Source organism: Cygnus olor, chromosome 2, assembly GCF_009769625.2.
Source record: "Cygnus olor isolate bCygOlo1 chromosome 2, bCygOlo1.pri.v2, whole genome shotgun sequence".
Lineage (NCBI taxonomy): Eukaryota > Metazoa > Chordata > Aves > Anseriformes > Anatidae > Cygnus > Cygnus olor.
This window is the reverse complement of record NC_049170.1, coordinates 24276025-24296227: the sequence shown is the minus strand read 5'-3', so window position 1 is coordinate 24296227 and position 20203 is coordinate 24276025. Positions and strand designations below refer to the sequence as shown.

General features: G+C 37.4%; 1 protein-coding gene across 10 annotated transcripts in view; it reads right to left on the bottom strand.

Annotated features, from left to right (window-relative positions):
* CDK14 (cyclin dependent kinase 14) overlaps positions 1 to 20203 on the bottom strand; it is a 327735-nt gene that overhangs the window by 186144 nt on the left and 121388 nt on the right. For all 10 annotated transcript variants that reach the window (XM_040545762.1, XM_040545765.1, XM_040545764.1 and 7 more), the window contains one exon: positions 5413 to 5507. In XM_040545762.1, the coding sequence (XP_040401696.1) occupies positions 5413 to 5507 (95 nt within the window). The remainder of the gene's footprint in view (positions 1 to 5412; positions 5508 to 20203) is intronic.

Sequence of the window (20203 nt, the reverse complement as noted above, 5' to 3'; positions counted from 1 at the left end):
AAGAAGAATAAATAATAGATGTTAATTATTAAATGATGGAGAAAGCACAGTGCCAAACTAAACAATATTTGATAAGGCTATAAGAAACATTAGTAAATTGTACAAACAATTGACACACAGCCTCCCACTCTGTTGGATTGATAGTCTTGATTAATCTCATCTATTCGTAAGTATGTACTCGTATGTACTCTTCATACAAAGTCCACACATACTTTGTGAGACCTTCAAAGTCAGGACGATGACGCAACTGAATTTGAAATCCTTCCTCCTCCCACTAGGCCTCTGCAGATCTCTCACTAGGCCTTCTTCACCTAGCAGGAGCTGATGAGCTTTAAAAATACATTTTTTGATTCCTTCTTTCCTGCTGATTCCAGCATCTGGCACAGGCTTTACCTCTCACCAAAGCACCAAGCAATTTCCTTCTGAAATCCCTTCTGAATCCCTGCCTCCTGAAGCTGACTTTGCATCTCCACCCTATACTTGGACATTAGCAGCTCCCACCTCCAATCTGCTCATTAATACTTGAAAAATAAGGGTTTCCCAGGAGCAGTATTCCCTTAATGCCTGTTCTTAATAGTACAGTTTTTCCTTTCTCTCTGCTTCCTCTCAGCCTTTTTCCATTGTCTTTTTGACTGCAATTTTAGCAGGGCAACTTGTGGCAAACCCAAGGACACGAGGCAGGGGTTACAACAACGGGAGAATGGCTCCTTCTTTGGTTGAGGCACATGGAAACCACCTTTTTCATTGTTCCTGTGCCTGGGAGCCCCCAAAAACTACCTCCTTCCCAGAGGTAGACAAAGGAAGTGGACCGCAAGCAGGGTGTCCTCCCAGACACCCCTGGTTTGACAAGCACAGCAACAGGGAAGAAAATGGCCCCATCATTTCAGTCACACCAAAATAAGGTAACTCAGACAAAAGTAAAGCAGCTCTGGGACTCTACGGGTTTTCCATGCTTTCTCTTCCATTTTAAACAACACTGTCTGTTTATTTTCACATACCACCAATTCCATCCGACCTTTAGTTTCTATACACTTTCCCTAATAAAATAAACAGGAGACCAATAATACATTTTGATCCAAATCATCATCAATGTTAAAAAAAATCAAAATTTTCAATGAAAAAAAAGGTGATCCTTTTAGCTAATGAGTGTTGATCATTTTCTTGCACCGTACTTTTCTAATATGTCCCATTTTGAGCTCGAAATCACAGTTTTTGGATCTTCAGCTCTGCAACTCTTAATTCCACAAAATAATATATATCTGAATTTCCAATCAGCATGAAAATAAGAAACTTGCAGCTACTTTTTTTTTTTTTTCCCTTGGAGGAAATGGGATAAAAATGAAAGTAGTGCACTTTATTAAGCCAACTCATTGTATAACAAGTTATTTTAGTTGCTGTAATCAAGCAAGAAGAATTAGGTTTTCTTCTTTAATAAAAAGTAATTTTTAAGAGGGAAAAACATACACAAAGATTAAAATAGGCAAGGTAATTGAAAATGCTTGGTTTAAAATTATACTATTAGATTAGTCTGGTTTGTTTTTTTTGTTGTTCTGCTTTTTTATTTTTTTTTGGTACTGTTGAGGCAGAAATAATATTACTCATTACTCATACTTCCAATTATAAATGTGTCTGTTCTTGGTTCAAACCTAGTTCATAAATATTGAAAGCATCATGTAACATATTGCTACACAAGCTCACTTTTGTATGCCAGGAATAGGACAAGTTACCAGTTCTTTTCTTGAAAATAACATACTTATGTAATTATACATAACACTAAAAACCTCTTTATCATCCTAAAGAGTCAGTTGTAATATGTATTGGTTAGGACTGCCGTTCAGGAATTGAGTATTTACAAATACTACTGTCTTCCTTTTACACAATATTTAAAAAAATGAAGAAACAAATGATAGTGGCTAATGACAATTTTCAAAGAAACAGATGTGAACGCATCTTCTTTAAAGATGACTGTTAAAATGTCTGAGATCTCACCTGTAAAATTCATAATTTCCTTTGACAAGGTTGGCATATCAGTACTACAGCTGGCATATCCACCAGGTGACATACAGTAATGCCTAACCAGAGCTTGGAGAGGAGGGGAAATTAACCTACATGAACAGCCATAATCTTCCACAGCACTGTGAAGCTGAACTGATCTTTTTCATTTGGAAGCCATTACTGTCTCAGACACCATATGCAAAACTTGTCAAAATTTCGTCTTTTGTTTTCAGGTCCTGTTTAGTGTATACTGGTACAATTAATTACACACAAAAAAACCATTTTCTCTAGCATTCATACAAGAAAGACTACATCAATCTTTCAGGTTTTGAACAGCTCATCCTCACAACTCCTCAGGTAATAAGCAATGGCTCTCAGTCATCCAGTGACAAAATTAGAGTTCCATCTTCCTTTTCAGTACACTTGAATGACCAACAATAATCCCATATAGCTGACATAAGAATTACCAAAGCATACAAAAAATATATGGTCCACTGTATATACTAACCTATTTTCAATTAAGTTCTTTCCTTCAAAAGGAGCAAGCCCCTTTTCTTTTCTTCCACAATAATGTATAGCTTTCCATTCAATACCAAAATGTTTACAATGTGGAGAATGAAATTCTCCTGCACTTCAACTGTCACACAGATTTTTAAAGACTGTCTTGTCTTGCTTTGGGTGACTACCAAGGCTAAAGTTAGAAAGTTCTGTCATGTTTACTTGTCTAACAGACTTCCATATTAAAAAAAAAAATAATAAATAAAATCTAATTTGAGGTACCCAGAAAATTTCATTACTGCCATATTTCCTTTCATAGGATATTCTGCTTGAAGCTTTTCACTTATTACTGTAATGCACTTTGCTATGAAAGGTCCTACATGAAATGAAATTTCATTCTACTCTTTCAGGGTCAATGCTGAAACTGAATACCTCTGATAACCTCAGATGTGTCATCAGTATTAATTTCAATGAAATTGTCACCAAACTATCTACCCAAAGTTTCCATTTGCTGAGAACTCTTGGATAACTAACTGTTCATCTCTAATTAATTACAACATCTCACTCAAAAGATTACAATTGAAATGGTCAATAGTAATTAATAGCAATAGTGTAACTGTTCCATGATGTAACTTTATGAAGTAAACCAAATTCAAATCCTTTTAGGTTTGTTCAGCCTCAGTCCTTCAAAATGCCCGCCACTATGTAATTTTAATTGCATGAACATTTCTATTGATTTTGGTAAAAATCACTCATATTATTGAGCTAAGGTGTACAGGTGTTTTAAAAGGCATTAGAGACATAGAGCTCTATAACATCAATTACATAACTAGATTGAATATTTAACTAGCCAAAATTTGTAGATTTGAATAGGCAACCTTATTTTTTTGTCTCTTCATATATCACACTGAGAGCTCTCCAACCAAAAAAAAAAAAATGCGATCATGCAATTATAGAAATGTATGTGAACACGCATCAGAACTGTATCATGCACACAATTTAGAACATTCTCAAGCATGAAGCATTGTCAGAGAGCATTACCTATTTGATCAGCCCATAACTTTACATTACAGAACAATGTAAACAGACTTTTTTTAAGCAGCTCTGCCATCTCAAAGAATAGAGTAACCTACAATGTCATTAAGATATATTCCATAGGCTTATAGAGAGAACAAAACATCCTTCCCTTTCTTCCTGAACACAAATTTTCTAGACACTGCTCACCAGCCAAAATAGCATAATAATAAAGTACTACTTGAATCAGTTGCTAGAAACTGTTATTAAACAAGATCCTGCCACAGTTTAAATTTCTACCAAACATGATGGGAATAAAAAGGTGCAGCACCAGAAGGGTTGATCCCAAAAGCACTATGTTTAAAAAACAAAGACCTAAGTGAATTCAAAAGAAATAACTGCTGAAAGAGGTTCAGTGTGTGTCCACGCTGATCAAAGATTGCAACATAACAACGCATGGTTGGGAGTTAAACGTTTATACACACTGTTACTGCATGAAAAATTCAGGAATTTGGCATTATGATAACAGGCAAAAACATCTATTTTGAGGAGTAACATGTTCCATATATCTCATTTCTCGATGACTTCTGATGAATGCAACTAATACAGTCAATGATAAAAAGAAATGCAAATTGTATTCATGTAAAGTTCTGCAAATAAGTCTACACTGACTGTTAAATAAAATTAGATATGAAAGCTTTTCCTATGCTAATTCAGTTTATAAATAGAGGCAGAGGAATCACTTATTTTAAGAAAAAGAATTAGATTTGCATAATGTCCCTGTACCTGAAGTAAAACGTATGTAATGCATGCAACTGCTCTGCAGGCTCCTGTCGCTGAATACCCACATTATTAAAATGTAGTATTTCTATGTAAGTAGACAGGCTGAATGGATTCTCCAGACAAGAAGTTCTGTGCACTATCATGTAAAAATTTAGGCATGCTCTCAAGAAACACACTCAAAAAAAAAAAAAATCCATCTGTCTGAAGTAGGGACATGCTAAGAGTAAATAGAATATTTCCTATTTTAAAAACCAAACTAGTAAATGCTTTACTTTTATAAATGCGGAGCCTTACTGACTGCAAAACAATAACAGATATTACACTGAAAAGCCAACCTTCTCTAAAGCCATTTGTTTCTTTTAAATTACATGTTCTTGGACCCATCTGTGAAAACTGGGAGGTTGATTGTGATACTATATTGCATAATTCCACAGATAAATGCTGAAGTACTTCTACATAAATACCATATGTTTGTCTTAGGAAAACTAAAAAGATTAATTAGGAGTTCAAGCCCAAGATTTTGCAAAGTAATATTCTGAACACAATTAGATCGTTATGCTGTACACTGTGTAAATTGAAGTTTTAATTAGTAGCTAAAATAATGAGTCATGGCAAAAAAAAAAAAAATCCAAAATTCTGAATTGCGTGTCAGACTTTTTTTTTTTTACTTTCATTGCTTATAAAGAGACACCACGCATAAGCCAGTCACAACAAAAGCCATTTAAATTTGTCACATGCTTCTGATAAAGGATCTACCTGTTAAGAATTTTAATTTTTTCTTCTTACCTACATTATCCTCACCTATTTTAAATTGTCCATACTACATCTGTAAAGAAAATGTTCTAATAAAGAAACTACCTAGGAAGCAGAGGAATGAACCAACGTGAAGGTCCCTACAGAGCCCTAGCAGCCACTTCTCCAGCTCTGACTCTGGTCTAGTCCAGCCTGCCTTCTACTTTTAGCACACTCCATTATAAAGCCTCATCTCACATAGCTTCCACTCTCCTAAAGAAAGTACAGGGTTGTTTTGGCCTGATCCATAGATCACTGATGGTAAGGTGAGCTTTCCATAGAATTCAATGCAATCTGGAACATATACAGAATATTAGTTACTTTACTCACCACATATTCAAATACAAGTGTCAAGGTCTCCTTGGTGTGAATGATGTCATGAAGCAGCACAATGTTTGCATGTTTCAGTCCTTTCAAAAGAGAAGCTGTAAAGCAAAACATACATATTATCTTAAAAAGGATCAAAATGTTTTACTTTAATTGTCTTTTTTTTTTTTTTTTGGTGACTTGGATGATTATTTGACACCTGGGTTTCACAACCTGACAACCAAGAGTTGTATTTCATCTTCTACGTATATGGGCTTCTATTCAGTGCATTTGAAAATCATGTGTTCCTATTCAGTGTTGTTTTCTCCATCTTGCTGGTTAAACGCAGCCTGCCCTAGAGGCAAAAATGAGCTGTGGCTACTGACGCCTTCCTTAGCAGCCCCCTCTAGGTGAATCAGTCATTTACTTCTGATCAACCAAACACCAAGTTTGCTTCTATACTCAAATATTATGCTTTTGTCTCAAATAAAAGTCACGTGTGTTTCTTTTTTCAAAACATCCTAACACAATGAAGCTGACTTCTAACCGAATTCTAAATCTATCCTATGAATGTCATTTTAAGCAGTAATTTCCCTTTCTCATAAAACACAGTTTGATTGAATCACTTCTATTAGCTCACGAGAATAAATAAATGGTGTTTTCTGAGCATATATTTTTTCTTTAATAGCATCAGCTCATGTTTTCAACCTACTGGCAAGTAAAGATTTACCTGGTGAATTTCTAGATGATCTCCTTCACTAAATTTCTCTTGCATCAGAATGCATATTTAATGTTAATACCATAATATTAATGTTCCACAGGTATGGAATATTTCAGCAATATATGCTGAAAAGCCATGTGCTGTTACAAACGTCATTCCCCCCACTGGTGCCTTGTCACCTCCTGCATATATCTGAGCAGGACTATCAGTCACAACAGCAAAGTAAATAATAGATACAAAGACATGCAAATGAGTGGCATATTTCAGAAGTGAATAACATGGAACTTTCTTCTGTCACCCTTCTTCTTTTGTCAAAGAAAATAATGAATACCAAATGGCACCCCCAACCTCTAAGACAGCGTGTCTCTCTCCACTAATGTGCAAAATGGAAGTTAAGGAGCTTCCACAACACAATTACTCTTTGGTATTCTATTGAAGGTGCTCCATCAGACTGAGGTAACCCCAGGGGTCATCTAGCTTTGAATTAGGGTAAGTACATATCATATCTCATAACGTTTTTTAAGAGATCTGACAAGCTGATACCACTTGAGGAAGCAACACAATAGCAACACAGATTTGACTTGATCAGTGTTTCTTTACAAGCAAAAATCCAAAGGGAGTTTACACTAGGCAGAAAGTAGATAGCAAAGGGCAAAGGAAAAGAGAAAAAAAAAAGGCACATAGCAGATTCAAAGCAATATCCTAATCACAGATTTCCAAACCTGCAAGTGAACTCCATGACCAGAAATGAGGCAACTCTTCAGCCTGGCTGAAGATGTGAGCAGAAATGCTCCAAATAAGCTTGCTTTGGGCTGCACTCCACAGCTCAGCACAAAGGAATCTTTCCTGTGCTCTGAATATGTTGCTACTGAGCTGTAAATTTCCTGTTGCAATTATTATTGTCATTTTTAAACACTTGATCAGTACATCCTTAGTCATTATTAGCATTCCACAAATACAGTAGAAGCTCTCCCCAACCCCCAAGAAAAAGACATGCAATTTTCACATGATCCTCACATTACGATTTGGAGATTTTCTTGGAGCAAAAGCTCAGAGAGATTTGAATTATTATTTTTTTTTAATGACAACTGTGAAAAAGTGCTACTGAAAGAGGTATGGATACAGATACAGAAACCCTCTATCAGAAACGAAGACTTTTAATCAGGGGAACCCTGAGCAGAGTTCACTTACAGTAACTGAGCCTTTACCAATTCTTTCTTCAAATCTTGTTGTCAAATGACCCTACGTGCAGATAGATTGCTGTATACAAAGCTGTGTCCTAGCAGAGCTTGTCAAACCATACCATAATAATATTTATGACCTCTGTCAGCTTTTCCTGCTCAGTCCATCACCTCAGGCCTCTAATTCCTCTAGCTGGCCATTACTATGTTACTAAGATCTGTATATGGGTCATTAAAGCTTAAACAGTACACTGAAAGCAGCCTACCCTGAGGCCTTTGCAAATATTCTTTCCTATTCAGTCCCCTCCCCCTATTTTGCCTCTTATTTATCTTCTCTAATAACCAATTCTCTCCTTTTATAGCCTCAGTATTCAATATCTACTATATACCACAAGAACTACCAAACATCACCTGCGGGTTGAGATTTCTGACTTCTCCCTTAGTCCAAGCAACATACAGTAAATAATACAATATAGAAAGCAAAATCTTGTTAATTGCACTAAGTTTACAACGTGACAGCAATAGCAATTTCACTGTAAATTTCCATTATGACAAGTCGGGTGTAACTGGTGGCAGTAACAGAATTATCCTCATGTGCACATCTATCAGCATTACTACTGGTACGATCAGCTGTCTTCGTGAAAATGCTGACTTGTTGCTTAAAAAAGGAAAAAGAAATAAAGAATAAAATAAATAAATCCATCTGAAATAAGAAAGCTGTTTCTTTTTCCATGGAATACTTTAAAAACAAAATGGAATATCAACTGAAGATTCTTTGGTGTTTTTTTCAGAAACATCCTATTTCAGAACAAATGTCTAATACAATACTTGATTGGGCAACTTTTTGCTGGAAAGGGATAGAACTTCAGATAAACTCCACTAACTCAAAGACAAAACCCAGAAAGTCACATTGAAGAGAATGAAACGCAGTCCAGGGAATCTATCGGCATCACTCTGAGACAAATCTGACCTCAACTTTGAAGCTACCAGTGCAGCTGCCACTGGAGCTGCATGAGAAGTCAGGTGCTGCTGTGCCTGACGTTACTCCTGGAACAAAACATTCTCCCGCAGACTGCCAGCTCAATCCAGTGGTTATCACCCACAGAATTTCACACAAAGATGTTTACTTTTAAGATAGAAAGAGTAAAACATTGGTGGAGAAGCATTACAAATCACAAATGTGGGAACAATATACTAGTATTCTCCGTATCCTTACCTCATATTCTTAAAAACAGAATTATATAATGCTACTTCAATACTGCTGGCATTCGTTTTCTACCTTCTGTATTAAATGTAAGATAAACAGATGGCAACATTTTTAATTCATTTCCCCGAAGAGTTTTGAGGAAGCACAGTAGCACATGATGCTAAAATGCTTTATTAAAACACTTTGGACAAAACATTGTATGCGTTTGAATGGACAGGTCACACATTTTTGTATATTCTCTTACAGCAAATTCAGGCAATAAAGAACAGGGCAGCGTAATTAGCGACATACTTCAATAATTAATGACATCCAAGATGATCGTTTCTGAAACTTGTACAGAAGTTCATGACCTGAGCCGCTAAAAGTACCAACACTCAGCACTTCTTCATCAAGGGCTAATAATCGTATTTGCATACCTAAAGGAAACACACTGTATTGCCTGAATAACCATCACTGATTTATCCTCCAACAAGGGGATGCTCTCATCTATTATGAACTCCTGGCACGCTGCCTTATTGCCTGTGTTGGTCAAGGAGCTTTTTGCTGTTCCCAGATGATCTGGTTCCTAAAGTATGCTCCCTCCATGAGCAAGCCAATCCAGATGGACAGCAGCCAACTCTTATCCAAAACCTGAGTAGCATCAGTAAATCAGTGCTTTGCTCCCTGCAGGGGTTAGAGCATCAGCTCAAGCCTGGCACTCCATTAACAAAACTTTGCAGCATTTAGATTAGTCCTGACTTACCTCTAGAAGGTTTGGAGAGCAGGCAAGGATCAGAACAGCTCTCTTTGAAAAATGCTACTCCAGCATGCCCATAATGTAACATTTCAAAGCTGTATGCCAAAATCAACAGAAGCAGCTATTACTAACAACTTCCAAGCCTCATGCAGGAAGAAGAACATTTCACCAGTGACACTAACAAAGATGGTACTTTCAGACATGGGGAGTACGGAGAGCTAGAACGTTAATTATGGTATTTCGATCATCCTAGCACAATTAATTCATTCTTGCAATTCCTGGCTATCATCTTGTTCTCACTCTGAGAAAAATCACAAGTCTCCACTGTAACCCTAGATAAAAGAATCTCTCAATATTTCCACATCGTCTGGTATTTCAGTGGCCTTAAAACTTTTCTCAGCAGTAAGAGAAGAGCTCAACTCTCATGTTGCTCATATTTACCTTCATGTACAAATACTGCTGATATTCTGTCAGATTACCTATTATATCGAGACGCTGTGATACACTATTCTTCCAAAAAGTATAACCATGAAAATGCCTGCTTTGCTCGTATATAGTAGTTGTGGTGTCCTATGGGGCAACCATGCAGCAGTGCTCACCACGTTGGCCAACTCCCGTGCTACTTCTCACACGCACTGCTCACCCTTCTCTCTAGCCTCATTATTACTCTAGGGGGACATTTCTCATTAGGAGAGTTTTACTCTTGAAGACAGCACATCATGGCAGTTTGCTCCTATCTAGTGTTGTTTACATAACATGGCATCTTTGCTGCCCTGTTTAATTTCTGAGGCACCATATCATGCAGGTTCTAGTCAATAATACAAATTTGTGAGAGCAAGTAATTTGTTGTGTTTCAGAGCCAAACAAGATAGCTGCAAAATTCTGTGGCTTGTCACATTCTGCAGACACAACGGTGCTCTCTGACAGAGTGCCAACTTCTCAAAAACAGTTGGGTTCAGTCTCTTAATTCTGAGCTCTCCTGGAAAGACATTTTTAGTGAGAAAACATTTGTAGCTTTTTGCTCATCAAGTCTTCAGAACAAATATACCCAAATGTGCCTTACTGCACAAACTATAGAAGTTTGCTTCCCTTCCCAGTAACTTATGTTTCCATCTACACATTTTTTACAGTTTTTTTTTTTTTTAATTTGGCCTAGAAGCACAATGTCCCTTATGCTTCTTATCCACTTCCCACACAAAGGGACATTTTGTGTGCAAAAAGTTACTTTAAATTATAGCACAAGGACAGGAATTCGTCAGTCTTTGCTGGTTTTGCAGCAATAAACGTGCTGAAATTTCCTCCTCAGAAATGCAGTCCCCAAATCTACGCTTTGCTATTTTCCAGTTCACCCATCTGAAATAATTTACTAAGAGCTAATAGATGTATTTTCCTACAACCGTGATATGACAAAATTCAATTCAGTGAAACTGTACATCCCAGCTAAGACCACAATGACCGCAGACTACCCATCTGCTCACCACAGGATACATTCTGCAAAGTGATCATTAGTTGTAATCCCAAGTAATTGATTTCAGAGCTGCACACCAATAAATGCACAGAATTAGACAGCTTCCACATGAGCACAATGCAATAAAGATATACAGATCACAGTTCTACTTTGAAAGATTTCTAGGAAGAAATTTCTTAACAAATTTCAAAAGAACCTGTGAGCTACAGGAAGAGCAAGAAAATAAGCAACAAATTTTTCCAACTGGTTATGAAGTAGGCTTAGGTGAATTACCTTCTTTATAGCCAGTTCCAACCTCATGACAGTCTCTGCCAGGTTTAACAAATGTCCCTTATTCCTTTCTTCTAGTTTTCATTAGGTTAAAAAAAATAAAGACAGTTTGGTCTACTTGGATCACATTAGCTGCATCTACCTCTTCAGGCTGAAATTCAGTCTGACACATGAGTGGGCTGAACTTTTATCCTAGTACATTTTATTTGTGAAATTTCAACTTGCTGCCTACTTGAAAGTGCAGTATATTATTTAAACAAGAAATACAGAAAAAGAGCATGTATAACAACAGAGGCGCCTTTAGAGGTTCTTCTCACTACAGCTGTAGTCCCCTAAGTAAACGGCAAGTCACAAATGTGATGAAGCCTCTTTGCCTATTGACCTGTAATGATGCGTTGGAAAGGCTGATCAAATAAGCTCAGAAAAGCACGACAAAACATTATTCTAACAGATACACAGTAGACTGCTGCCATATGAAATGAATGTCTCTTTCATTATTTTCTAGATACAAATTTATGCATTGTATATTGTTCCCGATGTTCTTTAAACACAAGTGCAGATGGAGGTTAAAAATAATGAGACATTATCCTATTAAAGCCAGACTATGGAAAAAGACTGTAATATGCTACTCCTATCTTGGCGGAGCCAGTCATATCTTGCCTTTGCTGTCCATTTCAGTATTCAAGAGGAGGAAACTGTGTAAACCAAAAATGTGTCAGTGTATACAGAAAACAACGCCACAATGTAGGCAAGCATGGGAGAGCAAGCGTCTATTGCCTTTTTATACACACATACCATGACTGCTCTAGAAGCACGACCTACTAAAAAACTATCACTGTTTTATTATAAGCTATTGTTATTAGCCTTGGTATCTTGCTGAATTTCAGAAAGATTTCATACAAAAATCAATACTTCAGTATAATTTCTTTGGAAGTTTTCAATGTAAACAGTTCCGGGGGGGGGGGGTGGGGGGGGGGTGGGGGGGTGGGGGGGGGAGGCGCGGGGAGCCTCTAATGGAGTCAATACTTGAAAATTGGAAATACTTTGGCTTTTAAAAGAGAAATACACATTTTGGCATCTCCATGAAAACACTCTAAAATTGGCCTAGTTATAAGCTTTTGAAATCTACTCCTTGGGTCAGACTGACTCTAGGTACTTCCTCTGTATGCTGTGCAGCTGACAGCATTCAACTATGCAATGGCCTGATATGAACACACACGAAAATGTTAAGAGCAAGACTGTGGGAGAAGGAGAAGTGAGATTTTGGAAAAGACCCTTGATTGTTCAGGGAGAGAAGACAGGCTACCTGGACTCAGAGAGATGGACTGCGAATGACAGGGGGTGATACTGGGACACACAGCCAGGAGACCCAGAGTACCTCAGCAATGACACTGGAGCTGAGAACCAGCAGAGTAACAGGAACAAGGAAGACAGAAAGGGGAGGCTGCTCGAAGGGTTATAATCCACAGTGGAAGCTAGGACTGCAGTGTACAGAGAAACAAAAGCCAGAGGAAAACTGAACAGCCTGTGCAGGCAAATGAAAGGGAGAGTGCATACACAGGTCCAAAAAGTTACAGAGCATAGAGCATGGGATGGATGAGCATTAATGCTTAGGGGGAAGTAAACAAGACTGTGCAGACACTAACACATATTCTCCACTTAAGCCCATATCAGAACTCAAGATTCCCATAGATCACCAACCTGCAGTTTTCAGCAGGAATCAATGAAAACACCTGACAGCTTTCTTCATTTCCATCTAATTTCAGGCAACAGATAGCATCAACCTATCACAGCTACCAGCTGTTGTTTCAGTTCAAACAGGACACGTGTGTACAACATCTATAGCTTTCAAAAATGCTATATGAAATGGGAGTATAGACACAACATCACAAAATGGAACATGGATTTCCACTTGCTTTTTCAAACGGTTAGAAAATTACATAAACAGAAATCTGAATTAAAATAAGCCATGCCAAGCTAAGAAAAAATACGTATATTGTGGCTTCTACATACTGGCTACTATGAGATAAGCTAGAGTAGGAGCTTTCAGCAGACAGCTGCTTCGTTAGCTATCTTGTATTTAACTTGCACTTTGACAACTTTAGGTTCAAAGTCTAATTTATCCTGCAGTGACTGATTTGTGGGCTTGTACAGAATCACAGAATGGTTGGAGGTTGGAAGAGACCTTTGGAAGTCATCTGGTCCAAATCCCCTGCTCAAACAAGGTCACCTAAAGCCACTAATTGTTCTCAGCTCCTTTTCTTTTTTTCTTTTATTTATTTTTTCCTCCCACATACAGGATCAAGTGTGAAGTTGATCCGGCAACATGTCCAGCTTCAGTGGAAGGCCCAGTGTTCTCTGTAGGACCTTGTCCATCCACTAGAGAAGCTTAAAAGTCCACATAGATCAAATCAGAACAAAATCATCCTGACCTTTACCTTTGCCTTTGGCTGAGCATCACATTAAGTCACTAAAGCTGAGACCATCACCATGGTCCTTATTTTTTGGACATGTCAACTTCAGATCTTCATTCATGATTATCAGTACCAAAAAGCGCAGGCATTTACTACAGAATGCCAAGCAACTCTGTATGCTGATATTAAGCAATGCTATGCAAGTACTTTGAAAGTCAGTGAACATCTCAAAATCATCATTTAAAAGAACTCTCAACAAACAGGGTGCTGGGAAGATGAACAAATATTTGCTAACTAGTCAGAGTACAGTGATAAGTGGTCTAGAAAATCACAAAACCATCTGTGTTTTAGTAATGCACAGTAGGTGCATGTAGCTAGAGCCACACATCAAGAACACAATTAAATTAATCGTTCATCATCTGACACAGACAGAGATCACACAGCAGGAGCAAATATGGTGCTATTGTGTAATTAAAGAATAGTGCTGTACAAACAGAGGGAGAGGGACCAAATTAAGTTTTCACAGATAAACTTTATTCCTACAACTTCTGAATGATTGACTTTGTAGTTGTTACAAAGATCTGCTGCTGTACAATACACCTGCAATTTTAGTATTACACATTCTAATTAACTGAGTACCAGTACTGAAATCCTTGCACTGCTGAAGTCAGTGTGAGCTTTGTTACTCATTCTTCCCAATGAAGAGTACAAGAAATCACTTAACTGCATATACCCCCAATGAATGATTTTTTATTATTATTTTTTTGTACATAGAAGATAGGAAGGAGTCCTAAGAAAGTATTTAATTGCATTAACGTGAAACCAAGTTGCCCACCAGCATATTTTATCCACTACTAACAAATGAGGAATGCTACAGAGAAACTATTTGTTAAAAAAAAAAATGCTTTTGCTATATTTCTCAGTGGGGCATTTCCTCCAGCAAAAACACGGCACAAAAAGAAGAAAGAATTCCTTTTGTCAGCATACACTTTAGGCTGCAGGAAAAAAAGGCTACTGGCATATGTCTTACAATTTTTCGAAAAGAGAGACTTTAAAGGATCATGTCAATTTTCTTTTTCTGGGTGGGTGAGGCTCAACATGCCTCTTCACTTACAGCTGGAAAATTACACTGGAACGAACATGGCATTATTTTGTCTCTTGTGGGACGATTTAAAGATTAAAGAAAGGCAGACTCGGTAAGAAGCTAGCAAATACTTATTTTTACAAATATTTTAGCAAAAAGAATCAGTCACAGTGAAGATAAGGCATACTGTTCTGCAACTGAAAGGAGAATGACATAGAGTGGGTACAGGAAACGAACAAGGATTTCCTGATATAGTGAATGAAATCCAGTCAGCATAACTTACAATAAAAAGCAACTCAAAATAATGAACTATGGGACTTTTAAGCATAATTACAATATGAATAATATCTGGAACAATTAGAAATATTTTTTAAGGACAGGAAATAGAACACACCGAGGCTGTATCAGAAACTACTACAGAAACTACTAGGATGCTGTACCACCAACAGCAAAGCACTTTGGTGCCAACACTGGTGGTCATCAACTTAGGAATCATATCATCTGAAAATACGACTTAAGCATTCTTTTCACATCTAAAGGACACATCAGCTTACAAAGAATTGATGTGCTGTTCTCCTTCAGTCTTTGTTCTGGATATTCTCTCTCACTTTAATTGTCATTTACTCTTGCAATTCACAGCATCCATCATCAATTTAAATTGAATTTAAGGTATAAGCGATTGGAAAAAAACAGAAAACCATAAACAGACCCACAGGACTTTTGTTTTATTCACCCTGGAATACAACTGAATCTAAACCAGGAAGACTGCAAATTTCACAAATTTACATTTAAAACCTTGTGGACAATGTTAAACTTTTTAAAGGACATAAAATCCCTTTAAGCAAGAGCTGGTAAGCACTGCATGTTACTTTAAAAAGCAGCTGGCCCTCAGAGGAAGCAAGAGAGGTGTTAGAACAGAAAAGAAGGGCTGAAGGAATGTCTCAGCTTCATAAAGCTGACAGCCACAGCTGATAGTGACAGGGTGATGAGAAATTTAAGTGATGCTAACAAGACCTAGACGAGGTAAGCTAGACATTTCTACCCTCCTTCTTTTGCCAAAAACATTCCCATAATTTTCAAGTGTAGATTCTGATTTACTTACATGGATGCATGATACCAACCAAACTATGGATCTATATACATATTGGAAGTCATTCTGAGCAACCACATAATTAAAACACACCCAAGAAATGTGAGAAAATACATTAAGAAATCTGCCAGAGTAACCCATTAACACCACAGGTGGTAAGAAATTACATATCTTTTTTAAAAGGCCAACTCAACAACCAACAGCTTGTCTGTCTACTACATGCAGATATAAAACATCGCTTCCCAGTCCTCTTGAAAACGTACTCAGTTCTTCCATCCTGTTGTGTCATGCATCAATTATAATTATGGCAATTTACTGTTTGCTTTTCCAGATAAGATTCTTTTTTATAGAATCATAGTAATTAACGATGACAGTAGCAAAACTGATAGCACTGCCTCTTAAAGTACCCAGTACCTGTAAGACAACACTATTACCTTGCCAAACTTTAATCAAATGACCTGATCTTTTACAGTTTGTGTCTAACAGTTTGTTCCAGCCAAAACAGGTCAGTCTTTTCCAAGAAAGGACTCGAGAACAAAAGCGCTCTTTAATGATGGTGACCTTTTCTTCAAACAGTTCTCAGATCTCATGCATTGAAAGGCGGCCTTCAAAAGTTACACTTCAGGTCAAGGACATGCTTTTTCTTGTTTCCTGAAAATCTGTCCAGTCTGTCAAATTTTATATCTGGTCAGTGGAAAATTCTACTTCAAAGCTGCACTTTAACAGCTAAAATCTCCCGAAGAATCCATCCTCCCTGAGCACACTTAAACATTCAGACATTTGGCAGAAGCAAAAGAATTTTGAGCCAACAAGTCTGGAATCAAATGTCAGCTATAGAGGGGACCATGTTAGCAATAAAACTTCTTTGACAGTTCCCCCAAAATAACAAACCCAAACCTGTTCTTGGATGAACATGTTTCCAAGTCCCTTGCTTCATTTCTGCTCCCCTCTCACTCTTTATCACTGCTAATGACAAAAAGGCTGGGAATTGCTACCCCTGTCCAAGAAGAATCCCCAACACAATCCCACAGGCTCCCGGCTGAGGTGACTGACTCTTTCCGTCCTCCAATTAACCTAGTGCTTCTTTGAATGGCTTCTATAATTTACATTCTTCCAGACCTATTGTTTTAATGGTAATCTTTCTCTTCCTGCAATTCTCATACCGCCATCCATTCTTAACCACCAGCTTTTGACATCATTTTTCTCCTAGTTCTCCTCTCTATCACTGCCCAGCTGTGGACAGTGCTAGGCATCACAATGAGGCAGCCTTCCTCTTCCAGGCTGCTACAGCAGGGCAGAGAGGGGACCAAGGAGGGTAAAGTGAAGACTGGAGGGAAAACAGGAAAAAAAGGCATGGATAATGCATGCAGAGTTTTCAACTCTGTCAGTATCAGTAAAAAAAAAAAAAAAAAAAAGAGGGTGGATTTTTTGACACTTCTGCAACAAAATATGCCACTTGAAAAGTCCTCTTGTGAAACTGGCTGAAGTTCCATCCACAAACTCAGGAGAAGAAAACAAACCAAAAACCTAGTGTTTAGGTCTCAGTCCATCATCCCACAGAGTACATGTTTCCTGAGATAAACACAATTCTTTAATGAGTCTCTTAATTTTTCTTAGTTGTTATTGTGGCTGAACGCAAAAGTGACCTGCTAACCAAAAACATGAGGCATGAAGGTTTTTGTCCCCAAGAAGAAGCAGAACAGAAAGGAAGTAGTGTACCTTAGTGAGCAGCTGAATCTAGAAGAACTACAATATGCTTAGACCACTGCATTCTTCTGTAACACCGTTTTCAGTCAGAAGGACTAAAGCAAATAAAATACTAATAGCTTGTGTGACTGAATCAATAGGCATAACTATAACTGATGAGCTCCTCTTTATTTACAAAACTCAAGTGAGGAAGAAATGAAATTTTAGCTTCTAATTCAATTTGACCAAACACAGATTGAACTAGATCATCCAGGGTACCAATATATAGCCAATATTGGGCCTGAGCATCTCCTTACAAACTTATCAGTATGGCATGGTCAAAGACAAGACCCTTATCATTTCACCAACTGAGCCCCAAAAGTCTTTTCAACACAGACACTAAGCTCCTCAATGCTGTGCAATGGCACAACAGAATTTGAATGTTTCTGGTGTAAGTAAAATATTATGCATATAAGACCAAGGTCCAGGAATATTTGAAGCAGTTTCTGAAACTTTGGAAGCCTCTGGAGCACATGTTGCTTTAAGCTTGCTCTTGAAGCTAGTTTATTTGGAACAGTATTTTGAGATACCACACAAGGTCAAACACATTCTTAGCCTACACAGCTACAGTGAGAACACCTTAATATGCAGGAAAACACAGCTCAAGCAGTATTATTGAGTCCTTGCAGCTCTTTGCTAGTGATTTGCTGCTCATCACCTCCTGTGAGTAAATCAAAGAATGACTTCAACAAAGCCACCAAATTTTCAGGGCCAAGTCTCTCTGTCAAGGGAACACAGTCTAATCTGAAAAAAATTCACAGGAATTAGGACAGAAACAAGTACCAATAGACGCTAATTAATTTCTTTATCAGCATGGCTAATTAGTGTGTATGCTACTTCAGGCACTTCTTAACAATAAACTGCATCTCCGAAGGAACTTACTAAATGAGGAATACCAAAGCCCTCTTCCAACACATGCCAGAAAGTTTTGGCTAAAAATCAAGAACTGATTACATCCAAAAGTCTAAGAGCACATTCCAGTTCAGACATGCACATTAAAACAGTGGCAGCCAAAGTGCTAACACTTGCAATGCTAAACATCCTTCCTAAATTCCCACCTCGGTTCAATATTTCAAGTAGGACCAGCCCCCTGAAAGCAGAAAAAAATATTCCCCAACAGAAAAAGGAAAGATCAGTTGATGGAACAGACATGGGAACACCTCTCATTTATATCTAATTAGAGCTCAGCAACCCAGTGATGACAGATCACAGACTTCAGCAGGCCCATCAAAATGCCTCTCCCCCAGCTGGCTAGGACGCTTATATGTGACAACTCGATAACATTCGAAACAAACAGACAAGATCTCCACAGATAAACAAACCTGGTCTGAAGCAGTAAAACACATTTCTTTCCCAAAGCTCTGTGTGACTGCAATAAGCTACCTGCAAAATGTTAAGAACCACCACCTATTTGAGAAGAAATTAAGCTGGGAACCCATACCTTGAAGGTATCTTTAACCTTAACTTCACAATGAGTGCTACACATCACAGTAACTGGTGGTGTCAGTGCCATGAGAAAGTGTGTGATTATCTGAGGGCTTATTTTCAATATTTTGTTAGGCTTTAACAAGTACTGTTAATAAAATCTTGTTCTTTGGTATAGTTTGGCTTTCATTTAATTCAAGGAACTCTTATAAACTTGTTTACATAATTCTCAAAGATGTTGATTTGTAATTCTGTCACTGCTTTTACAAGGTTAATGGCTGCTGTAATCAAACAGATGAATGAGAAACTGAACTACTTTAATTTTATGCACTTCAGTCAGCCATAAAAACAGCATACTCTGCAGAGAACTTGGGCATATGAAATATGAAACATGGAGAAAAAAAACAACACCTTTTTGGTGACAGCTTTAGAGGAATGTACAGAAAACAACTAACTCCTATTCACGACAAGCCATGTTACGCTTAGAATCAGAAACATTTTGAAACCTAAAATCCTAAAACCAGAGATTAAGGCAATCTCCTAGATACATCTGAGAATACTACGTATAATACTACATGGGTATAATTTCAAATTTAAAAAAAAAAAAGAGGGGGGGGGGATGAGGGGGAGGAATAAAAGTTCACATTGTGATACCGAAGGCTCAAACTATAGTTTATCTTTTTAGGAGCATATCTATTATCCAAGATGTTATTCATTTAATTTAAACCTCAAACCTCACTTTTTCTTTTTCTTTTTCTTTTTCTTTTTAGTTTAGACCTCAAGCTTTTAATAACTTTATTTTCTAAAAAAATAAAAAATAAATTAAAAAATGAATTTAATTAGAGCTAAATAGCAATGATAATGGAAGTTTCAAGTCCTTTACTCTAGAAATATATATATAGTCTTAATCAATCTGTCTAAAAGAAAGCCAATTAAGACTTGAAAATGCCACAAAACTTGTTAAAAGTTGCATATCACTTCATATATTGCCTTCATGACTTTTTTAATTCAGTTAGTTGACATCCATTAGCAAGTCAAAGGCTGGATGTCATCTTACTCCTTTTTAAGGTCAAATAATCTGAAGTTGCAGTAATTATATCTCAAATTTGTTTGTGGAACTAAAAGGTTGGACATCTAAACATCATGGAAGAACTTGATTTACCAGAAACAGAAGTTTGTTCTAGAGAAAGGAAGGGAGGGAGGGAGGGAATTTTTTGTTTGTTTTTTTAAGGTCCGGAGGTTTCCTACTACCTCAAAGAGGTTAGAAGTTGCTTCACACTCTGGAACTCTGACTGGGACTTATTTGCATTCAGAGAAATGAATTAGTTGAATGTGACATTCTAATTTCTGTCCACAGCCACAGAAAAGGATGGAGGACATAAATGCGCAGGCTCATGGGGAGATGGGAAGGTTATTAATACAACTCATAAACCTCTTGGACCACCGGCCAGAAATCTGCCAGAAAGGTGTTAA